Source organism: Triturus cristatus, chromosome 4_1, assembly GCF_964204655.1.
Source record: "Triturus cristatus chromosome 4_1, aTriCri1.1, whole genome shotgun sequence".
NCBI classification, from domain to species: Eukaryota; Metazoa; Chordata; class Amphibia; order Caudata; family Salamandridae; genus Triturus; species Triturus cristatus.
This window is the reverse complement of record NC_140585.1, coordinates 1191672504-1191693982: the sequence shown is the minus strand read 5'-3', so window position 1 is coordinate 1191693982 and position 21479 is coordinate 1191672504. Positions and strand designations below refer to the sequence as shown.

General features: G+C 43.3%; 1 protein-coding gene across 2 annotated transcripts in view; it reads left to right on the top strand.

Annotated features, from left to right (window-relative positions):
- The window catches only part of TRIR (telomerase RNA component interacting RNase), a 76501-nt gene extending 60481 nt beyond the window's left edge, over window positions 1-16020 (top strand). For both annotated transcript variants that reach the window (XM_085654464.1, XM_085654463.1), the window contains one exon: window positions 14735-16020. In XM_085654464.1, coding sequence (XP_085510590.1) covers window positions 14735-14842 — 108 coding nt within the window. In that variant the 3' untranslated portion in view covers window positions 14843-16020. The remainder of the gene's footprint in view (window positions 1-14734) is intronic.
- Window positions 16021-21479: the final 5459 nt, after the last annotated feature.

Genomic DNA, 21479 nt, shown 5'->3' with positions numbered 1-21479 from the left:
TATAAAGGGAAAACCTTATATAATGAATCATGGATCAGTAAGGGGATCTATTATCCTTACCAACTTTCCAATGAGACCTACCCCCTCTCCTTTAATGAGTTACAGGCCAAATACAATCTACAACCGATAGAATTCTATAACTTTTTAAAAATAAAGTCAGCAATATCGAAAGCAAAACTCAACATTACCTCCTTCCCTCCCGGGTTACTTATTTAAAACTACACAAACTAGGTCACCAAGTATCCTGGATCTATAAATTAATACGCCCACAACATTCTTCCCTCAATAAGGAACTCATTTCCTTCTGGGAGACACTTGCCCCCTTTGCGATCTTGGAACAAGATTGGTCCGAAACTTGGAAATCAACCATGAGATATAAGATCAGCCCAGTATTGTCACAGACAAAATTCTGGCTGTTGCATAGGGCCTTCTGGACTCCAGCCAGACTCCACTCCCATAAACTCAGGGAGGACCCCATCTGCTGGAATTGCAAAGACAAAACAGGGGACCTCTAACACTTACTAATTCATTGCGATTGTGTGACACCATTCTGGAACAAGATTTTCAAATTCATACATGATCTTTTTTCATATTCCCCTAGTAGAGATCTCCCGACACTAGTGTTTGGTTTTCTCAAAGCGGGGTCACTCAACGGTAATGATCAGGCACTTCTTGACTTACTACTTATAGCTGCCGCTAAGACTATCCTTAACAACTGGAAAGACACCCGCAAAGCCTCCTTTAAGTGTTGGCTAAACTGGATCACTAACCTAAGGGGAGCGGACAATATAACTCTCCAGAACTCTCCATGGAGGCCTTCCTCCAGACACATGTGGGACACCCTTGACCACTACTTTACCTCTCACAAGCCTCCATGAATCTCCCCACTTATAGCTATATCCCCCTACAAGACCTCTTATGCCAGGGCTCTCTACTAACTCTCTCCGATGTCCCTTTGATTTTACCCATGTGAGCGACGACTGATTCAGCCGAACAAAGAGTGTTATAGCCTTATTACAGGGATACTACATGTGCTATTCTGTAAGATACAGCATATCATTCTGTGTACTTGTAACAATGATTGGTTGTGTAATTATTGCTCTATTCCTATTGTTTATTTTGATATGTCTGTCTATTCTGTTAGAACCCCCATGTATTGTACTGTAAGTAAGTATTTGCTTTGGAAACAATCAATAAAAATCTTCTGAAGTAAAAAAAAAAAGAATAAAGTGTTTGCTAAAGGACATGTTGTTCTTGGAAACTTAGACACGGATGCGCTTACTTTTACTCAAGAACGGTGTGAGTTTTGTTTAATCCACGTGGAGTTCACGAAGAGTGGCAAGTTAAAAATAACACTCACCGAGATACATTTTTCTCTAAAAGCATATTGTCGGGAGTGCCCCCCATCCAAATAAAAGACTTTGAGCAGGACGTTCACAAACGTTCTCTCACTACAAGTTTTTTGTGTGCTGAAAACTGACTGCCTTTTCAAACAGCCTTGGAGGGAAGTTTGGGACTTTAAGCAACCCTGATGGAAACTTCTATGCTGGCCGGTACCTTAGTCTATAGGCCACCTGGCTACGCTGGTCCTTTTCTCAGTGGTCTTGGAGAGGTGCTTGTTTCCCGCGCATTGCGCTTCTCGCAATACCTTTTCTTGGAAGACTTTAATATTCACCTTGACCCACGGGATTTGAGTGACACTCAAGCCTTCCTAGAAGCGGTTGATCAAGCTCAGCTTACCCAATGGGTCAGCTCTCCTACCCATTGTGGCGGTCACATCCTGGACCCTATCTGCTCAAATTTCCCTATCTGTATTGAAAACCCGCTTCCAGTCTCTTGGTCTGATCATTTCCTCTCTTGCTTCGCATGGTCTGTGAGTGAAGGGGCAGCCGACCAGCAGGTCAATTCCTGTCCCCCGTCTGCTAAAATTGATCCTATAGCTTTTCGGCTCTGTCTAGATAACTCTAGGGTTACTCTTCCGACTGATCTGAAAGGGGCCCTTGCAGGTTTCTTGGGTTGGATTGGAGGAGCTGTGGACAGTCTTTCTCCCATGTCTTGCCGTCGTCGCCATAGAGATTCTCCCTCGCAACTTTGGTTTTCCCCTAATTTGAAATTGCTTAAACGGCACTGCAAAAAGCTTGAACGCACTTGGTGTACCGCCTTCTGCCTAACAGCTAAGAAGGCGCTGAGAGATGCCCAGAAGACTTACGACAGGCGAAAAGCCTTTACTATACTATGCGGATTGAGTCCGCCAGTAACAACTCTAAAAAAAAATTCAATCGTTCAGAGTTTCATGGCCCCTGAAGCTATGGCCACCAAACTCCCTGTTTCTGCGTCTTGGTGCGGAAAGCTATCTGACTTTTTTGCTGCTAAGATTCTGTCCATTCAGGCGACGTTTGCCTGTAATAGTGGGCCTCCAGTTGGAGGTCCTACTCCGACTGTTATTTTTTACCTTTTCTCCTGTGGACCTCTCCGAGTCCCTGAAATTATTGCAATCTTTAAAGTCAGGGTCCCCGTCAGATCCGTGCCCGGCCAGGCTTTTGGCCTCCATTGCCGAGACAGTCAATTCGGAGGTAAATTCACTTGTTAATTTGTCCCTCACTGAGGCTGTTGTTCCACGGGAAAGGAAACAAGCCAAAATCATCCTGTTGTTAAAAAAGCCATCCCTTGACACCGGCAACCCTGCCAACTATCGCCCGATTTCTCTACTCCCCTGCCTGGCAAAAATCTGTGTAAAGGTAGTCAACAGACAGCTGACTGCTTTCGTTGAGAAATCAAGGCTTCTCCATTCCGCTCAATCGGGTTTTAGAGCCTCCCATAGCACTGAGTCTGCCTTGGTTGAGGTTTCGGAAGCTATCCGTGAGTGTCTGGATTCGAGGGGAAGTGCAGCCCTTATCCTTCTGGATTTGTCGGCTGCATTCGACACCGTGCCGCATGCGATGTTGTTGTCTCGGCTAGCTGATATCGGCATTACAGGTCCGGCCTGGAAGTGGCTGAAATCTTTTCTCTCTCTACGGTCTCAACAGGACTGGCTCCCGCCTTTTGCGTCCCCTCCTCAGCCTGTGACTACCGGTGTGCCTCAGGGATCCTCGCTGAGTCCCCTGCTTTTTATTATTTGTCACACCCTTAGTTCAACTGGCAGAGGAATGTGGGGCAAAGGTTGTTGCATATGCCGACGACACTCAGCTCCTGTTCACATGGGGTAAATCTGATTTCTCTACTACCAGAGTACAGGGCTGTCTGTCTGCAGTCTTTCATTGGCTATCCGGCGCTCAATTGAAATGCAACAATAAGGATAAGACGGAAATCTTACTTTATGGTAAATTTCCTCCTCATTTTAGAGACTCTCTCTGGCCCTCAGCCTATCCCTCTCCTTCCTGCACGGGTCTCCCAATCAAAAACTTGGGGGTCTGGTTTGACGAGCAGTTGTCCTTTCAGACTCAGATTAAAAAACTTACAGGCTGCTGCTTCGGTATTCAGATCTCTGCGAAAGTTTTTACCTTTGCTACCTAGACCAGCTAAGGAAACAGTGGTCCGGGCTTTGATCCTCTCTCGTCTTGACTATGCCAACGGTCTATATATTGGCCTTCCCGACTAATTACTTAAAAAATTGCAGGTTATTCAGAACGCGGCAGCCCGGCTGGTGGTAAATCTTCCCATCAGAAACTGTGTTGCGCCTTCGCTCCACTTGCTGCACTGGCTGCCAGTCAAGAAACACGTTGAATTCAAGGCTCTGGTTCTTGCACATCGCGCTCTATATGATGGAGGTCCTCTCTATCTTAGGAAGCGCTTCTCTTTCTACAGACCTACCAGGCTTTTGAGATCTTCTTCTCAGCTCCTTGCGTCCTCCCCACGCGTATGTCTTCATCGTATGGGGGGTAGATCTCTTGCTTCTACGGCTGCCATGCTGTGGAATGCATTGCCACTATCCTTACGTGCTATTCAGGACTCAATGCTGTTCAGGAAGCACCTCAAAACATTCTTGTTCTAATTTCCTTTGTGTCACTGTCCTCTTAGCTCGCGCCGGGACACTCTTAGGAGTAGCTGTGCGCGCTATAAAATTACAATAACATAACATTGGCTGAGCCAGTAGGTCTCGCATTTGCGAGAGTTGGAGCTATTGGTGTTGTAAATGATAGTGTTATTTATGTGTTATGTAGTGGATGTATGTGGTACGGAGTGGAATTATGTGTGTTGTATTTGAATTATTAGTTGTTTAATTGTATGGTCTTGAATTGTGTGGTGTGTTGTGTAATTATGTTGAATGTTTGTATAGTGGAATTATGTGGATAGTAATTATGTTGTTTTTAGTGTATTGGAATTGTGCAGTGGGATTGTGTGATATGAATTGTAAATATGTGGAGTGGTATTTTGTGTTGTGCAGTGGTATGTTGTGGAGTTTGTGTTTATTTTTGTGGTGTAGGTAGTATGTATGTAGTGTGTTGTGTAATTGTGGTGTTTATTTTATTTGTGCGGTTTGTTGCCAAATTGTGTTTCAGAATGTAAATGTATGTATTTCTAATAGTGTTGTATGGAATTGTGTGGCGTTTAGTGAAATTCTGCTGTTTGTAATTGTTATATTGTGAAGTGTATTTATGGGTAATGTTGCTGTGTGGCAGTTGATAGTGTTTTAGAGTGTAGTGTGGAGTATAGTGTTTTATATTGTATTTGCAGTAGTATAGTGTTAAGATTATAAAGTGGTGCTGAGTAATGCTGAGGTGGTGCTGAGTAATGCTGAGGTGCTGGGTAATGCTGAGTAATACTGCGGTGCTGACTAATACTCAGGTGGTGCTGAGTAATGCTGAGGTGGTGCTGAGTAATGCTCAAGTGGTGCTGAGGTGGTGGTGGTGCTGAGGAATACTAAGGTGGTGCTGAGTAATGCTGAGGTGGTGGTGCTGAGCTTGTTCTTTGTGGTGTTGAGTTGATGTGCTTTTGTAGTGCTGTGTTGATGCTCAGGTGGTGTTTGCGGTGTGCTCCTCTAACAATCTGTAATAAGCCGGATCGCTCCTAACTGGCAAGGGTTATTATTTTTAAAAGAGGGAGTAATTTAGGTCGCATTTACAACTGCCAACTTTGCATTACATGAAACAGCTAAGATGGGCTGGGGAAAGGTCACTTTGCACCCGCTCTGTAACCCTGTACTAACAAGTTTTTAGGTCTCGCCTGACCCCGCGCATGCGCTGGTCTGGCGAGACTTAGTGAGGGCTCAAAAAATGCTACCATGGCCAGCCTAGAGCTACAGTGCATGTGCGCGGGCGCGTGCTTAGGAGCAGAGGCACCATATGGCAAACCTCATCATGCTCATTAAGCGCCCTCGATCACTTTCACTTTTGCCACCAATCACTTTCGCGGCGCCCCTTTGATGTTCTCGTTCAAAGAACATCAAACATCAAAGAACATGTTGTGTTAATGCTTTGCTGCGTCCGTTTGACTTACAAAGTGCTTTCTCTTTCCACAAACTCGATGTTTGTTTGTGTTCCTTTATTTTTATATGCTTTTAGTATTACTGTCACACACACAACCACAACCACGCACAACCACACGCGCGCACACACACACACACACACACACACACACACACAACCACACACAACCACACACCACACACAACCACACACCCACAACCACACATCCACCCACAACCGCACCCACACACAATTACAACCGCACACAATTACAACCGCACACAACCACACGCACACAACCACACGCACACAACCACACGCACACAACCACACGCCCACACAACCACACGCCCACACAACCACACGCCCACACAACCACACGCCCACACAACCACACGCCCACACAACCCCACGCCACCACACAAGCCCACGCCACCACACAAGCCCACGCCACCACACAAGCCCACGCCACCACACAAGCCCACGCCACCACACAAGCCCACGCCACCGCACGCCACCACACGCCACCGCACGCCACCACACGCCACCACACGCCACCACACGCCACCACACCCGCACCCTCAACCACACACCACACCCGCACCCTCAACCCCACACCACCACACCCGCACCCTCAACCACACACCACCACACCCGCACCCTCAACCACACACCACCACACCCGCACCCTCAACCACACACCACCACACCCGCACCCTCAACCACACACAACCACACCCGCACCCTCAACCACACACAACCACACCCGCACCCTCAACCACACCAAGCATTGGTATAGCCAATAGGTCTCGCCTTTGGGACCTTATAAGTGTTTAGCCACGCAACAGTTGATGTGATTGCACCAAGGATATTGTGCTGCATAACTAAATACTTAAAAGGTCCCAAAAGCGAGACCTATTGGCTATGCCAATGCTTGTTTGCTTGGGTGGCTGATCCTATAAAAAAATTATAATATTCTGGGATGGTCTTGTATGAGAGCTGTGCATATATGCCCTACTCTCTACTCCTATTAGACAGTCTGTCCAGTGACTTCAGCTGAATTTGAACTGATGGAGGTGAACAAATGTTCTATACATGGGATTCATGGTTGTCATGTTCTGTTCCATTGTCCCATTTCTTAGCCTGGTTTCTTTGTCATTCTTTTTTCTCGCTTTCACCTCCGATTTGGAACTGCTTGCACCACAGGCAGGGCAGGAAGATTTCTCCTCAAAATGCTAGCACTTCAACAATTTTGTGAAGCTACACTTGAAAAAGGGTCACCTCCCTTTGCCCAGGCCCTACCAGCACATCACCCAGTGTCCCAGCATGGTTCTCAGAAATTGCATTGCTACATATGGTTGGAGCGCAGCATGTACTTAACCAAATAGCATAGCTATCCTTCTTGAACGGCTTCTTGGAGCTCTTCGCAGAAGCTGGCGCAGACTTTGCTGATTCGGGTATGAGAGACACTTGTTATTTTCTTGTGATCAGGAAAAATGAATGTTGTGAAAGAGGGAGACCATCAGCAAGTCGCCATTAAGCTAATGGTCCTCCTATTCTGTCAGTTTTCTCTTCTTGTGCCCAACTTGGGGGAATCCTAGTTTCACGCACAAGATGCTGTGAGGGTAAGACAGCTTAACAGGTGGTTGCCAAGTTAGTTTGTGGTGAGTCATCCACGAAAGAAGGTTATTGGTTTTCACCCCCACCACATATAGGTTGGCCTAATGTGCTACTTTCACAAAGACAAAAGTAGATTAGCAGCGTCTCTTCAGCAGTAGTTTACAGCCTTGAGAGTCCTTATTCAGTGTGCAGAGTCCTCTACGCATCAATTCAGGACATGTTTATTTGAATTTGTATTCCATTTAGATATGAAGAAAGTCGTAAATGTAGAAGGTTTGCATGGTCACATGCACTTCTTTGTACAAAAATAGTCTTAGGACAGAGTACCACACAACTGCCAATATAGATGTAACTAGGTTTGTGTGCACGGCTCCTTTCAGATACTGTGGTCTGTTCTCTTCTCAACCAATGGGATTCCTTACCCCAAGATCATGAATTATGGCTCCAGTAATCACTGGATAGCTCCAATCTCCTAACACTGTTGTTGGAAGTCTCCTGCTGGCTTAGGTTCCCATTATGCTTCTCTTGACTGCTAGTGACAGCTGTAAACCTTGGAGAGAAATGCTGGATGGCCTCTCTCCGAAAGTTGTAGTCACTAAAACAGTGCAGAATTTGTTTGAAAGAATGTTTGTTATACAATCTCTTTGGTCGTGCTCTTCTGCACCAGCGTTTTTAACATGAATGTAGTATTACTGTACTTGGCGACATTATAGAATGTAGGCCCAGTGGGGAAGAGATGAGCAAGATCTCAAGTGGTTTAATATGAACTACAATAGTAAACCACCCGTAGCCCGGTGTGCTTGGAGGTTAAAACTTGCTGGGTGTGAATTAGGTTCTAGGTGGTGCAGAAACAAACTGCTGGTGCAGGGGGTTGCCTGTTTTTAGATTTGCATTACATAAATTTGATAAATGTTTGGGTATATAGTCTTCATAGTAACACTGTGCAGACCTTTTTGAAATGCTAGGTATCAGACACACATATAGTGTTATTTGTTTGTGGAATTACTGCTTATGTATTTTCTTCTTGGTCCTTATTGACATTATGAATTCTATTGCTGTTAATCACAAACGTTTGCAATGCAATGGGTCTCACATTTATGAGATTTTCAGCTATTTGGTGCAGCGGTAAGCACAAAATCCGACCTTTTGGGCCACTGTAAATATCAATAGCTTAAATTTTCGCGAATGCGAGACCTATTGAATTGCTAATATAGTTTGTTTCCAGGCGCCCCATGCCGCACATGCACCCAATCGAATGTAATCACCACTTTCTTTAGACGAGTCGCGTCTAACTAAAGGGGAGTGGGCTCGAAGTGCAATCGTGGCATGGGGCGCTTCGAAATAACCCCCAAAAAAATATTTGTAAAGCAGTAGGTCTCGCATTTGCAAGTGTTTAAAGTTATTGTCCTTTACAATACCAATAGCTCGAACTCTCCTAAATGTGAAACTTTGGGCATGGCAAAGAAGCGTCCGCCATTATCCCGGCTGCTTGGAAAGTGAAAGCGTGCATGGTGCACTTAATGTTGCTGCAAAGCATGTCTTGCCTGCAGTAAGACAACTCACTAAAGAAAATGGTGCTTACAGACTAAACACCGACGGTGTAACACAAGTAATGGGGCTGGTCCTCATGGGAGGTTACAAATGAAGACAAGGCGGTACTAAGGATGGACTAACAAGCCGATTACCAAATCAGAAAACCGCATTTACAAAGGACAGACACAAGCCAATGAAAAATATGGGCAGAGAGTGGGCGGCGCTTCAAGTGCATACTCTAATACAGCATGCCTCGCAGAGCAGCGCATGCACTGCCCATGCTCTACCTAATAAGTAAGGACCACCCTCCTTTCCCCCAACATACCTCCCCTTTTCTTCGCTACCCTGGAAAATTGACTGCCTTAACAACTTGCATCTTACCTTTGCTTCAGCACGTTGCTTGAAAGCCAGAAAGATGTGCACTTCTTAGTTGTCAGATTTTTAGACTACCTTTGGTCACAAGTTGCCTGGAACTGAGTCGTCCAATTCAGCTCCCACAGTGCCCAAACTCTTCTCCTAACCTGCATGACACTTGGTGGGCAATCAAATGGTCTGCAATATAACATTGTGGGCCATATTTTCCAATCCAAAACTGACTGACATAGAAAGAACTATACTATCATTTTTAAGCTGTCAGGCCTGGTAACCCCAAAATAATCTTCGATTGGGCTTCATTTTCTATATGGTCCACCTTGGACTTGAGGTGTGCAATTCAGACTTGCTAATTCAGTTCTAGCTGCATATTTCTTATCTTTGAATGTTCCCCGGGTGTCTGACAGGGTCAGGAAACTTTCCTGCAGAACCTCTGCGTGTCGGTGGGCGAAGCCATGTGGCTCAGCACTGGGACAGTTCTGCTCCGGAAGTGTTTAGAGCAGACATCTGTTCCTTTCTTTCTGTTCCATGAGATGCAGCTCCAAAGTTCTGTCTCTCTCTGAGACATTACCCCAAAAACTTTATTAGTGTGGATTAGTGTGCATCAGTTGATTGTGATAGACTGGGTTCTCTCGTGATTTCCAGTCTCCTTTGATGGACATGCCCTTCGGTGGGACTTGCCTGCTTGAGGACAAAGCTGATTCAGCTCTCCAGCATTTAGAGGAGAGCAAGGCTACCCCTCTCTCTGTGCCTTTGTGCTCAACTTTGCCAACTGCAACAGTTCCATCTCTCCTTTTGTAGCTTTAGCTGAGCTGCATATCACGTCCACGATCAGAATGATGCTCAGTCTACCACTGAAACCTTTCCACTGCTTATCCCCCACCCTTCCACTTTCCCCCACATCCCCCACCTGCTAAACATTTTTAGTATACTCTTACTAGAACACAGCCACATGATGGGATCAGTCTACTAATTCTTGCTTGATTGGCAGGCGACCACGTTGGACAAGTGGGCCTGACATGTTCGCAGGGAATATGCCTTGCTTTTCATTCTTCACCGCTGCACCTTCTGCCATCCCTTTAGTGACTGATAGAGGACCCTCCCTCTGTTTTGCGGCAGAAAGTGGGGTATGTCGAAAGGGTGCCAGAAGTAGGACGTGGTTATTCCTGCTACTTTCTGGTGCCCAAAAAGGAGTGAGGTCTTTGGCCTATTCTCAGCCTGGACCCTTTCAGCGCTTTCCTCCGGTAGTATAATTTAAAAAAATCCTCTTACCCAGGTCTCGTCCTCCTTTGAGAATGGATGATGGTGTTGGACCTTCAGGACGCAGATTATTTTTTTTTTTGGGTAAATCAGTCCTGTCAGCCCCCATTATACTACCTCCTTTTTGTGCTGTGACAGGAGCATTTTCAGTTTACCGTGCTCCCCTTGCGTCAAAGCTGCATGTTGGTGGTAAGGTTTGTGGCCATTTCAGTAGGAAATGAGTAGCCTGTAAATGACAATGCACTATTACATCATCCTTAAGGAATATGTTAGTTAAAAGTGAGCTTTTAAACTTGAACTGAAAAACTTTCCTGTCCCTGTCCTTATGACAGTGCTGTTGGTGTACTAAGAGGCAAGTCAGGGGCCATGTGTTTCCTGTATGTGGGCTAGGTTCTTATAGATGGAGCAAACTTTTAGTCTATTAAATTAAACAAAAGATTTTTTGTATAACAGAAATGCTGAATTCCACTATATGAATGTGTTCTCGTGATGAAGATTGACACCTCTGTAAAATAAAATATTTGCCTAGGATTGCTCAATTTGTCACCAGTTTATGGGTCACACTTATTAGTTGGATCAAGTAGATTATTCAACTCCCTTTAGCTGCAGGTCTGGTAATGTTTTTATGAAGTCTCAGTGGGCCCAACATCAAGGGGACCTCTGACCATATTGAGATTTAGGAGGAGACTGCAAGAGATCTGCAGTGGTGTGTCTGCGCTGACCCAATCATGGTCCAGAACCCATCTCCCTTCCCCACCCATACTAGGGTGTTGACCGATTCATTGCTTCTGGGTTGTGGCAGCCATCTAGGAAATGTGGAGATCAAAGGCCTCTGGACTCTGGTGGAATTCCGGCTCCACATCAGTCTTCTGGAGCAGACTGCCATCCGCTTATTGTTGAAAGCCTTCCCTCTGTGAATCAGTGGGAGCCAGTTACAGGTGCTCGGCCATGTGATTCTGCAACAAACTAGGTGGGGGTCACAGACCTTATGCCAGGAGGCCTTGCACCTCTGGAAAGGGCTGAACCTCCAAGGGATTTTCCTGATGGTGAGCCACCTGGCAGGGTATTTGAATTGCAGGGCAGACAAACTCTACTGTTAGCACCTAGCTAACCACAAATGGCAAGTACATCTGGATGTGGTGCACGGTCTCTTCCATGGATGGGGAGAACCTTTGCTTGATCTATTTGCCATTGCCAAGAACGTGCAGTGCTAGCACTTACACGCATTGGAGTTTCCAAGGCATCTCGCTCGAAGATGCCATCTTCCTCGAGTGGAATTCTAGACTCCTGTATTCCTTTCTGCCAATACTACTCCTGCTATGAGTTCTCAAATCAGGACTGACCAAACCGAAGTCATCGTAGTGGCTCTATATTTCGCATTGAGTATGGTGTTTCAAACTCCTGGGCTTGAGCACATATCCTCCGATCAGGCTGCCCATCCAGAGGACCTACTGTCGCGACAGGGCAGGGGTCTGCACCCAGGCCATTGCCGTCTCCACCTTCCTGCTTGGAGTTTCAGCAGTGACCTCTGATCACGATCTACCTTCTCTGTAGGTGGTAGATGTAATCTTGGCAACCAGGTTTGACCAAAAACTATATACGCCGGTCGTTGGAACAAATTTATGGTTTGGTGCGGCACATGCCAGATTGATCCTCTCCAGGCCAGGTTATCAGGCGTTCTTTTTTTTCTCTTGCACAGCACTGCTTTGGGCACACATGGGTTACCTTACCATCTTCTTATGGTTGCCAGTTCAGCCCTTGTTGAAGTCGCCAATTGTGATAAGATTTTTGAAAGGGCGCAACAAGTGTTCCCCCTTTATAATTTTGCAGTGCCCCAATAGGCACTTAACCTGATCCCAATTTATTTGATGTGCTCTACTTTTGAGCTGCTTCACAGCTATCCTTTATGGCTCCTTACTATTTAGACTGTCTTCCTCATGGGCACAGGTCTCCTCATTCTGTGGTTGGACTCTTTCCACTAATAAGATCCCAAGTCTCGGAACTTGCACATTGTTCACACCAGTATTCTTTGGAGGCTCTGCGTCTGGTGATGCAGACAGTCTAAAAAGCAACTGAAGTCCGCGCGCTGGAGTGGCATCTATATATGCTCCACATGTCATTTCTGAAGCAGAACCGCGTCAGTGTGGAGCTACATGGCGCTACCTACTGGTGAGAAGTACTGCTGAAATGTTTCTGGATCCAGTCTAATGCCTGCAGAATATTCAAAAGAGGAGTAATCTTCCGCTAGATTGTCTCCCAGAAAGCTACTGAAGGTAAGTGACTTGTTCATCAGCTCCATCTCAGTAAGGTTCTGTGAGGAACCTCGCACAGTCTTCCACTGTGCGCTGTTTACACGTCTGGCTTGTCCTGACTCTAGCCAGCACATAACTGGTCCACTTCAGTCAGTCAAAAATCTTTATTTTGGTAAAATACCATAAAATATAAAACAATCAAACGGACATCATACTTTCCGATTTGAAACAACATACAAATAAACGTTAAGAGATGCGATTATAAAAAATTACAAAAATTGACACAACAGCATACACAGGATACCTATACAACAATTAGCCTGTAATTCGTTACTTTTGGTGCTGCAGACAAGCCAGAGGATGCAATACAAAGTAACTGGGACCCATAAAGTGCAAATGCGCTCATAAAATTTGTGCAGTGGGCATATCCTGAGTTTAAATTCCAAAGCATGAAGTAAAAAAATTCGTAAGATTACCTAAAAAGCTTCAATGTTTACATGAGATCAAGAATACAAGATTAACATTTGTCGGTGTTAGGAGATAAAACGTATTTACATCTAAAAAGAGTAGCCATTGTGGCAATTAGTCTTATAAGAGGAATTCGTCGCATCAATGGCTCTCAGGGATTGGTAAGGGTATTAACAGTGATCTCCTAATTGTCCAGAAGTGGCCCAGAAATTTCTCAATTGGGCGAACAAATATGGGTCTTGCATCTGATTCCAATATGCGCAGGGCCCACTCTGTGATCTTGGGTCCCATATTGCCTACAAACTGGAACTAACCACTTGCCGCTGGGTTTTGCATAGGCTGTGCACGCAAAAAAAACATGACCTACCGATTCGTTTTGGCAGGGACAGCAAGGGCAGCCCTTGGGCTGGGCTTTATTAATCTGCCAAGAGTTTGTAGAATTATTGATTGGCAAACTACCATGCCTGAATTGGATATAGAGCTTCCTGTCAGCTGACACCTTAATGATCTCCAAATAACTTTCAAGGGAGCTGCAGGTTTTCAGATCTCTAAATTCTTCTGTTAGTCTACCCTGGTTGCTTTTGCACTGTGCTGTCTGCTCAACCCATGCCCAATATAATTATTTGATCTGGCCTCTGGTGAAGGCTGGTGTGCAGCCAATACTATGTCCCGTCAGAACAGTGCTGTCCAAGAGTCTTAACGTGTTTGATCCAGCCAACTTTTTTCGTGGTGTCCAGGGCGCTAGCCTCATTAAAAGCTGCGGCATATGGTGCCAGTTCGGTAGTGGTAACCATTCTCTGCCAAAATAGCAGGGGGCGAAGCTTCGCTATGTCGCTAATGAGTTTGATGCCCAGATCAAGCTTGAGAGGGGTACTTTGCGGGAGAGAGACCACATTTGTAAGATACTTGTTCTTCATTAATGAGCGGTCGCTTGCACTTACCATGCCCCACAGCTCTTTCCTTGGACCTCAGTCTGACTATTTTCTGTCTAATCATGGCTCAAGGTCAGGGTTGTACCCAAGCTATTATAGTACAGCCTTCATGGTGCATGGTTAGCTGTGCCCCCAACCCAGTTGGTTCTCCTTGGAACGGAGTAACTGCATTTTAGAAGTCTGAATATTTCATGATATAAACTTGTTGAATACCTGAAGACATCAGTGGCTGAAGCAAAAGGTGTTGCTAACATTCTGCACATATGGTAATCTTAATCACAGCAAGTTTTGAATAGTTACATCTTTTAGAAGGATTTTAAGTAACCGGGTTCTACTAGAACTGATGCTTGCAAACTTTGTCTGGAGTTCTTTAATATCTAACTCTTTCAAACACTGAAACCTACTTTTACCTGGGGAGAGTTCCACCTGTGAGATTACATAGAAATGTCCTGATAATAGTTGTGGTGATTTCCATTTCATAAGAGGATCCTAGGAGGGTAGGACAGTATTATCGGGCTATTGGATAGCACAGTTTGAGTACATTAATTTTTTGAAGGGCAGTCTACCAAATTTAAGGGGTTTAAAACCTGGATTTAAAGGGTGAAATGGTCCTTTAGAAGAGTGTGCTTGTCTTTCATAAAGGTTCTAGACAGATCAGTCATTTGGGTTTCAGGTTCTGCTGTAGCTGTTACTGTGTCCTGATGTGGCCGAGAATTGGCATGATCTAGGACTGTCGAGTTTACTGTCTAGTGCACCTCCTTCCTGAACTTCGTTCTTTTGATGTGCAATTGTTTGAATAACCTGTTGCAGCTGCCTGCTGTTTTGCTTTTGAAACAACCCTTGGTCTTGTTTGTACACCCTGTACTGATGTGATGTTCTTTTCTCCCTCCAGATTTCCTCGAGTAAAGGTGGTGCATGGGCACAGTATATGGCTGAAGTCAAAAAGTACAAAGCTCACCAGTGCAGCGATGATGACAAAACCAGACCTCTTGTCAAATAACTTTCCCCTGGGATGACTGGACTTTGTACATACTTATTTAAAACTTACTGCTGGGCACCAGGAGCTCACAGCAGATGGAGCCAGCAGGACTGTATGTTCTGACTCTAGAAGCTGGGGGCAGCGGACTTCAGAGCTTTATTTTTCAACTCTTCTGCACTGATCGATTCGTCAAAGACCGACTTGTCTACCTTGGAGCTTTAGTTGTAAAACACGGGTCTGAGAAGTTGGTGCTATTCACCTTTTGAGTACTAAAGGTTTGCTTAATCTACTGTTCATTTTCCTGTCCTAAAATAGAGGTTTTTCAAAACACTCTTCAAAATTAATGCCAATACCTACTACGAAGGATCTTAGTGGAACCAAATATGTAGATCATTCCCAGCACAGCAGTCTGTTCAGCATACGGTCATAGTGTGCTTTTGTTTCATGGAAGCGTACGGTCCTGGTGCCCAGCACAGCTGCGTTAGTAAATTCTGTATAATGGTCTCTTTTGGCCTTCAAAAGCTTTCAGTACTTTGTATTCCATTTTACCAAGTGTCCAAGCTGAAGACAACTGTTGGTCCTCTGCTTGCAAGCAAGTATAACGAACAATAGATCTTTGTTTTTGATTTTCTGTTTTGTGTACTGATGCAGTTTTGTTTGGGTGCTCCTTTGCAGTGGAGCTCTGCAGGTGTAGGTCATGACTTTTGTGGAGTCCCCTTCCTCTGTGACTGGCTGAAACACCATAGAGACAAGGACTTCGCTAATAACGCTTTAAGATATGCTTCAATGTGAAAACATTTCTTTATCCCACCCGCCCACCCCCCCCCGTCCCCAAATCTTGCATATATTCCTCAGTTAAGATAGGAAAAGTAGATTGAAATTTAAATGAATACTGATTTTGTGTTGTAATTAGCTTTTGTGCCAGTCTCATGCTTTTTGTTGAACTGGGAGACTTTGGGATCATCAACATTCTGCAGCTTCCCGTACCCAATAAATGTTTTATTGCTTTTCTGATATGAACAACTTCACTTAATTGTACTCGAAAGGTAGTATCTCCGTTTCAGAGCTCTGTTTTCCATTCCTCATCATTTTGCTGGTATCTTATAAACTTGTAAGGAGACAAGTGCTGAGCTTTGTCCAATCCAGTGCATGGCGAGAGTCAAGGGATTACAAATAAACAATCTGTTATTTGACCAAAAGGGGAGGCAGATGAATTGTATTTATTTTATGTAGCTTGAGAATTGACAGAAGCTTGTCATTGACTGCAGCTGATGTTTGCTGATCAGTGGCATTTTTGTGCCTACTTTGCTTGAGGCAGAATTGATCTGTGGACCCAATGTTTTGCTAATGAAGCTTTGTTAATAAGCAGCAGAGTGCAGATGGATACCGATTAGCTGCCCAGTCTGTGGAAGCTCCTCCAATGTGTAGGCTAATGGCCTGGTAGCGAGAGGGGCATCAACCGTGTGAATGTTCGGTCCCTAGGAACACCCAGAGACCTATCTATGGAGGACGTGTGGGTGCTCTATCCAAACCTAAATAGCTATGAAGTTGGTGCAAGGGAGGGGTACAATAAATGGGGAAACCCTTGGCATTGAGTACTGTTCGTTGTGAAAAGTCTTAAAGAATAACTTGGAAGATTTATTGTGGGATAAATTTAACAGCAAACATTTTAGTTTTTCTGAGACTGTGCAGATGTGACTGCAAGGTACTATGAATCTGGGCATTAAACAACTTTGTGCTTTTCGGATTTAAGGAAGAAGTAAGGTGCAGTCAGATTTTCAGTTAACATTCCTTTTTTATATTCCTTGTAAAGCACAGGTAATCTGGCAAGATCTGCTATCAAAAAATGAACTACGAGCTGTTGATTATTGGAAAATCTGTGCGGTGTTCTTCTGCAAGAATTTAAAAAAAAAACTATTTTTTCACAGCCTTTTGTAGGTTAAGGAAAACTCCCTGTCTGGGAATGCCTCTGAGATTTCTGACAAATTCCACTTAATAGTGGTGCCATGCTCTAGATACTTCAGACGTCTTCACTCAATTTAGCCCAAATTGAACAGGACCCGTAACATGATTGGGCATTTGAAATGCTTGTTCTGGCCGTAATCTGACTATTTTGAGAAACACTGTTCTGAAAATGTCTACAGAGGTTTCTGGGTTTGCCCAGATTTATATACTTGCAAAGAAGTAAGTATTGTTTGGCTCATAACATTGTTTGTACCTCTACACCTCTACAATAATAGTAGAGGCAGATATGTCTGTTTTTAATGGGAAGCTACCCTAAGCCCCTTCCATGCTTTCCTCTTGTTTCCTTTGCTTATCTTCGCCCGTTTACACATACTGAGGTGTCGCCCCCCCCCCCATTTGATATTTTTAGGTCTAGCTTGACAACACAGCTTTCGATAGCCCTGTTACCAATTTTTTTTTGTTTTGTGTTATTTAAACGCATACATAGAATGGGCTCGGGTTTTTCCCAGAGGTGTATTTCTCCTGCAATATGCTGTTCAGTTATATTTTACATTCTATTGAGTCCTTGCAAGACACAATTCATACAGGCAGCAATTGTGTTTTCTCTGCCGATTACATTTTTAATTTTTTTTTTATATATTTTTAGTCAGTACTCCTTGCATGCCAGACCTATTGGTTCTTTCAATGCTTTTTTTTCTCTTCCTTGTTATACATAGATGCAGTATAGACCATAAGTAATGTTTAGAGTTAAAGTTAATTGAAATGCGTAGATAGGTGTGAATGTTAATTAGACCTTTACATGAAATAGAAGTGTGACTGTTGAAGGGTTATTAACCATTCCTGGACTATTCATCTTCACTTGAGGTCCTTTATGTTTAGAGTTGAATAGGGCAGGTAACTATTGTCTCCCAAAGGTCTCAAAACCTTTCTTAATACAGTTTTTCATATATTTTACAGTGCAATCACAAGTCTCCTCTCAACTGGTATTGGGACTTGAGTGTTGCTAGTTATCTTTCTTGTTGCCTTTTGTCTGTTTAACTGCTAAGATGATACTCAACTGCCTACAAATAAAAGAAAGGAGTGTTTGACAAGTAGCATGTTTGATTGTTGAAGTCAAATCTGACAGTCTTCGAAAATGTAATGTTTTTAAAATCGTACGCTTAATTTATTTCTTGCTGAACTCCTTAATGGCAGTTATTATGTGTAATAGAGAAGCTATCAGTCAGCCAAACGGGGTTTGTGCAAGGTGATAAAGGCTGGTTCTCTCGAGATGGTTTTAGTTCCTTCCCTTTGCGTTGGGTAGAAATTAACATGTTTAACAATTGTATTGCTTAACATTGGATAAGAGTGGAACACTTGATTGACTAGATTTGAGAACATTAATGTAGAGGCACGGCCCGATGGGAGTGTTGCCACTGAAGACTAAATATTTTCCTTAGCGTGAGCCTATTTTTTAGCAGCATAGTTTTTCCTCTTATCTCCTAGCCTTGTTTACCACACTACTTCCTAGCAAATCTGAAGGAATGAAAGTGATCAAATTAGATCATATTTGTGAGTCTTCCTTTCATTCTGCAACATGCTCATTTTGTGTTCTAGCGAAACCTTCCTGCTGGCAATCCTGCAGCTCAGAGGGTGCACGGCATTGCACAGTCGGAGTCTGTATGATCAAATTAAAAGTGAGGGCAAATTGACAGTTATGTTCGTGGTCTAATTCCAACTCCCCACTATGGTGAAAATTGACTACCTTTTCCTTTGTTCTTTGCGCAACATGTCTGTGGTGTAATCTCCATTAGTGCCTTAGCATACTTTCCACATGCTCAGTGCCTTATAATTTAAATTGCTGGTGGGATCAGTGAAATACTGGTCAGGTGGCAAACCTATCCTCGAGTCTTACAGTTTCTTGCTGCGTCTCCACCAACCTTGGGATGCTTGCACAAAAAAAACTAGGGATACCATCTGTTCCAAAACAAATATCAGTAACTTTCTTATGTTTTGATGATCTAGAAGGGCTGGTAAGTGAAGCGCAATTTTGTGTAAAATCCTTAATATTCTTTTGTAATACGGCAGTTATATATTTTTGTTTTAATCCTTTACAAGTTTGACAGTTATCTAAATGATTTATAAAGTTCTTTTATAATGTTTTTGCCTATTTAGGCCAGTCAAAAGAGATTACAGTATTTCACTGCTTTTCCTTTTTGTATTTAAACTGGCATAGACATAAAAATACTGACCAGACTTTGAATACTGGCCAGATGGCAACTCTTACAGCAAAAAAATTTAAACCGCCATACCAGCTTACTAAACAGCTTGGAACTGAGCATATGGTTTTCCAGTTGTCGGGTGCAGCGGCTTCATTGTCTTCTGCTTAAGTGAGGTATTAAGGAGGTGGGAGGGTAGTGAGTTGAAGAGGCAAATAATTGATTTCAAGTATCCAGATGACATTCCTTGGAAGTTATGTGCAGAGTGCATAAATACATTGTTACCTGTGTATGCAGTACTTTTTTTCACATCTACTTTTTTCACTCTGGCTCCTCCCCCATAGTCTCCTCTCCCCCCACCACCCCCACCCCTTTGCTTCTTGTGATTATCCTGTCATAAACGGTGTCACAGCCTGTCCTGGAACTCAACTTTTTTCAGGTATGTTGTTTTTTTCTTCATGTTCTTGCATGTAGTTTCCAATGAGTGCAAATAAAGTATGTAATCACAAATTTGAGGCACTCTTTGTATGTGAGGCTTGATTGTTTTGTGAGCTAAGCCTGCCTTGCTCTTGTCTACTAAAACATTTTTTGTGAGATAGTATCCTGCACGGATGCCATTTGCCTAACAGTGTAAAAAGAGATCCAATTTCGGTGCTATTAGAGTATTGGCCTTTTTGTTGAAGTTAAAAAAAAAAGACATTAAATTATAAGCTATTATATTAGTCCTCGTATTGCCTAATAAGTTTGCAAGAGACAGCCGCCATGCATAGATTCCTGGTACTATCCTCAAAAGATAAGACCGTAATATGAAAAGTGCAAGTACTAACTGTCAGTTTCATATTCTAGCAGCTATGCTGAGGAATGTTGACAATATCTCACTTATGCAAAGGATTTATACTCAAACGTATTCCCAGGGTTGTGGCAATAGTATGCAAGATCAGATGGACCTTATAATCTGCAGTAGGCACATTAGTTGTTAATCAGTGACCTTGCGCTGATTTGCGAAAGTGACCCAGGGAGACTTGTATTGCTACCTGGAAGTTTTCAAAGGTCACATGCATATATTGCAAATGCCTTCATTACTTTGTCTTAGCTGCAGTCACCAGAATAATACATGGTTTACAAAAGTTGGAGGTGGGGGATAATTGCCTCTTTGGGATTTGATAACTATATAAAGTTATAAGCTTAACTGCACAGATACTTTATTATGATCTCTGATCTCTGTGAATATGTGCATTAACAATTGAATACTCAACCTTATCAAAGCAACACTTTTTATTTATAAATGTAGTCACTTGGGTTTTGCTGTATTTGTTGCTCAGAGATTTGTAACTGAGACCAGGTTGTGATACAAGAATGTGCTACTTGACGTGGGACAAAGTCTCTGATCCTTGTTTATTATGGCACATCAGCTAAAGATCCTCACCAGACCATGCAGTTTAGCAAAAGACCCAGAACCATACAGAGTGAGCACAGGGTGTTATGGGCCACTTGGAAAGGAGAGTACTTATTTGTTGTGTTCAAAAGAGAAAGCTAGCTGTCTACTGTACAAAGAGACCTAATCTGAAGATGTGCTATAAAACCAGACATTAAGAATACACAGAGATCTGATCATTGTAGTCCATTTGCTTTCTGCACAAATGTTAGTTTTATAGTTGAAGCAGTCTATTCAGACCCAGCAAAAATGTTCTTTGGCATATGCAAGAATCGGGCTGTTACGGAGAATTCATTCGATTTACAGATTTACAGAGGCTGTGCTAGTTAACATGTTTTTTCCCCAGCAGGAGAAAATTGGCTATTTAAAACACAGCTGCAGGAATTCTACTCAGTATACAGACTTTGGCTCAAAGGGCATAAGCAGGGATAGAATGTATTGACTTGCAACACAGCTTACCAACCCCACCCCTTTTTTTATCACTTACTTGATGAATGGTAATTAATGGAAATCCGAAAATTGAGAAGCCACATTGGAGGAAACCAAACCAATTTTAATACAACACAATTGTAAGGAAGTACAAAGAAATGGAAAATTAAAGGAAATAGTATCGTAAGGAGAAATCCAAATTACATTAAACTTGGGTGAAGTTTAGGAATTGAAGTGATTTTTGAGTTCAGGGATGGGTAAGGTTCAGGGGTGATTAAGAGTCAAAGGTTTTTTAGCGTTCGGGGATGGATGAGATTTAGTGTTAGTGAGGTGTACTTTTTAGGTATCCGGAATGAGTGGTGGTGAGATTTTTAGGGTTCACGGATGAGTGGAGTTTAAGGGCAAGAAGTGTTTTGAAGGTTCAGAGATGGGTTGAGTGTAGGGGTATTAGGATTCTTGAATGGGCAGAGTTAGGGCTGGTGAGGGTTTTTAAGGTTCAGTGATGGGTAAAGGTGTTTGGGATGGTCAAGAGTTTTTAGGGATCAGGATTAGGTGGAGATATGGGTGGTGAGGGGTTTTAAGGATTCAGGAATGGATAGTTTAGCAGTAGAAGGGTTATTTGAAGTTCAGA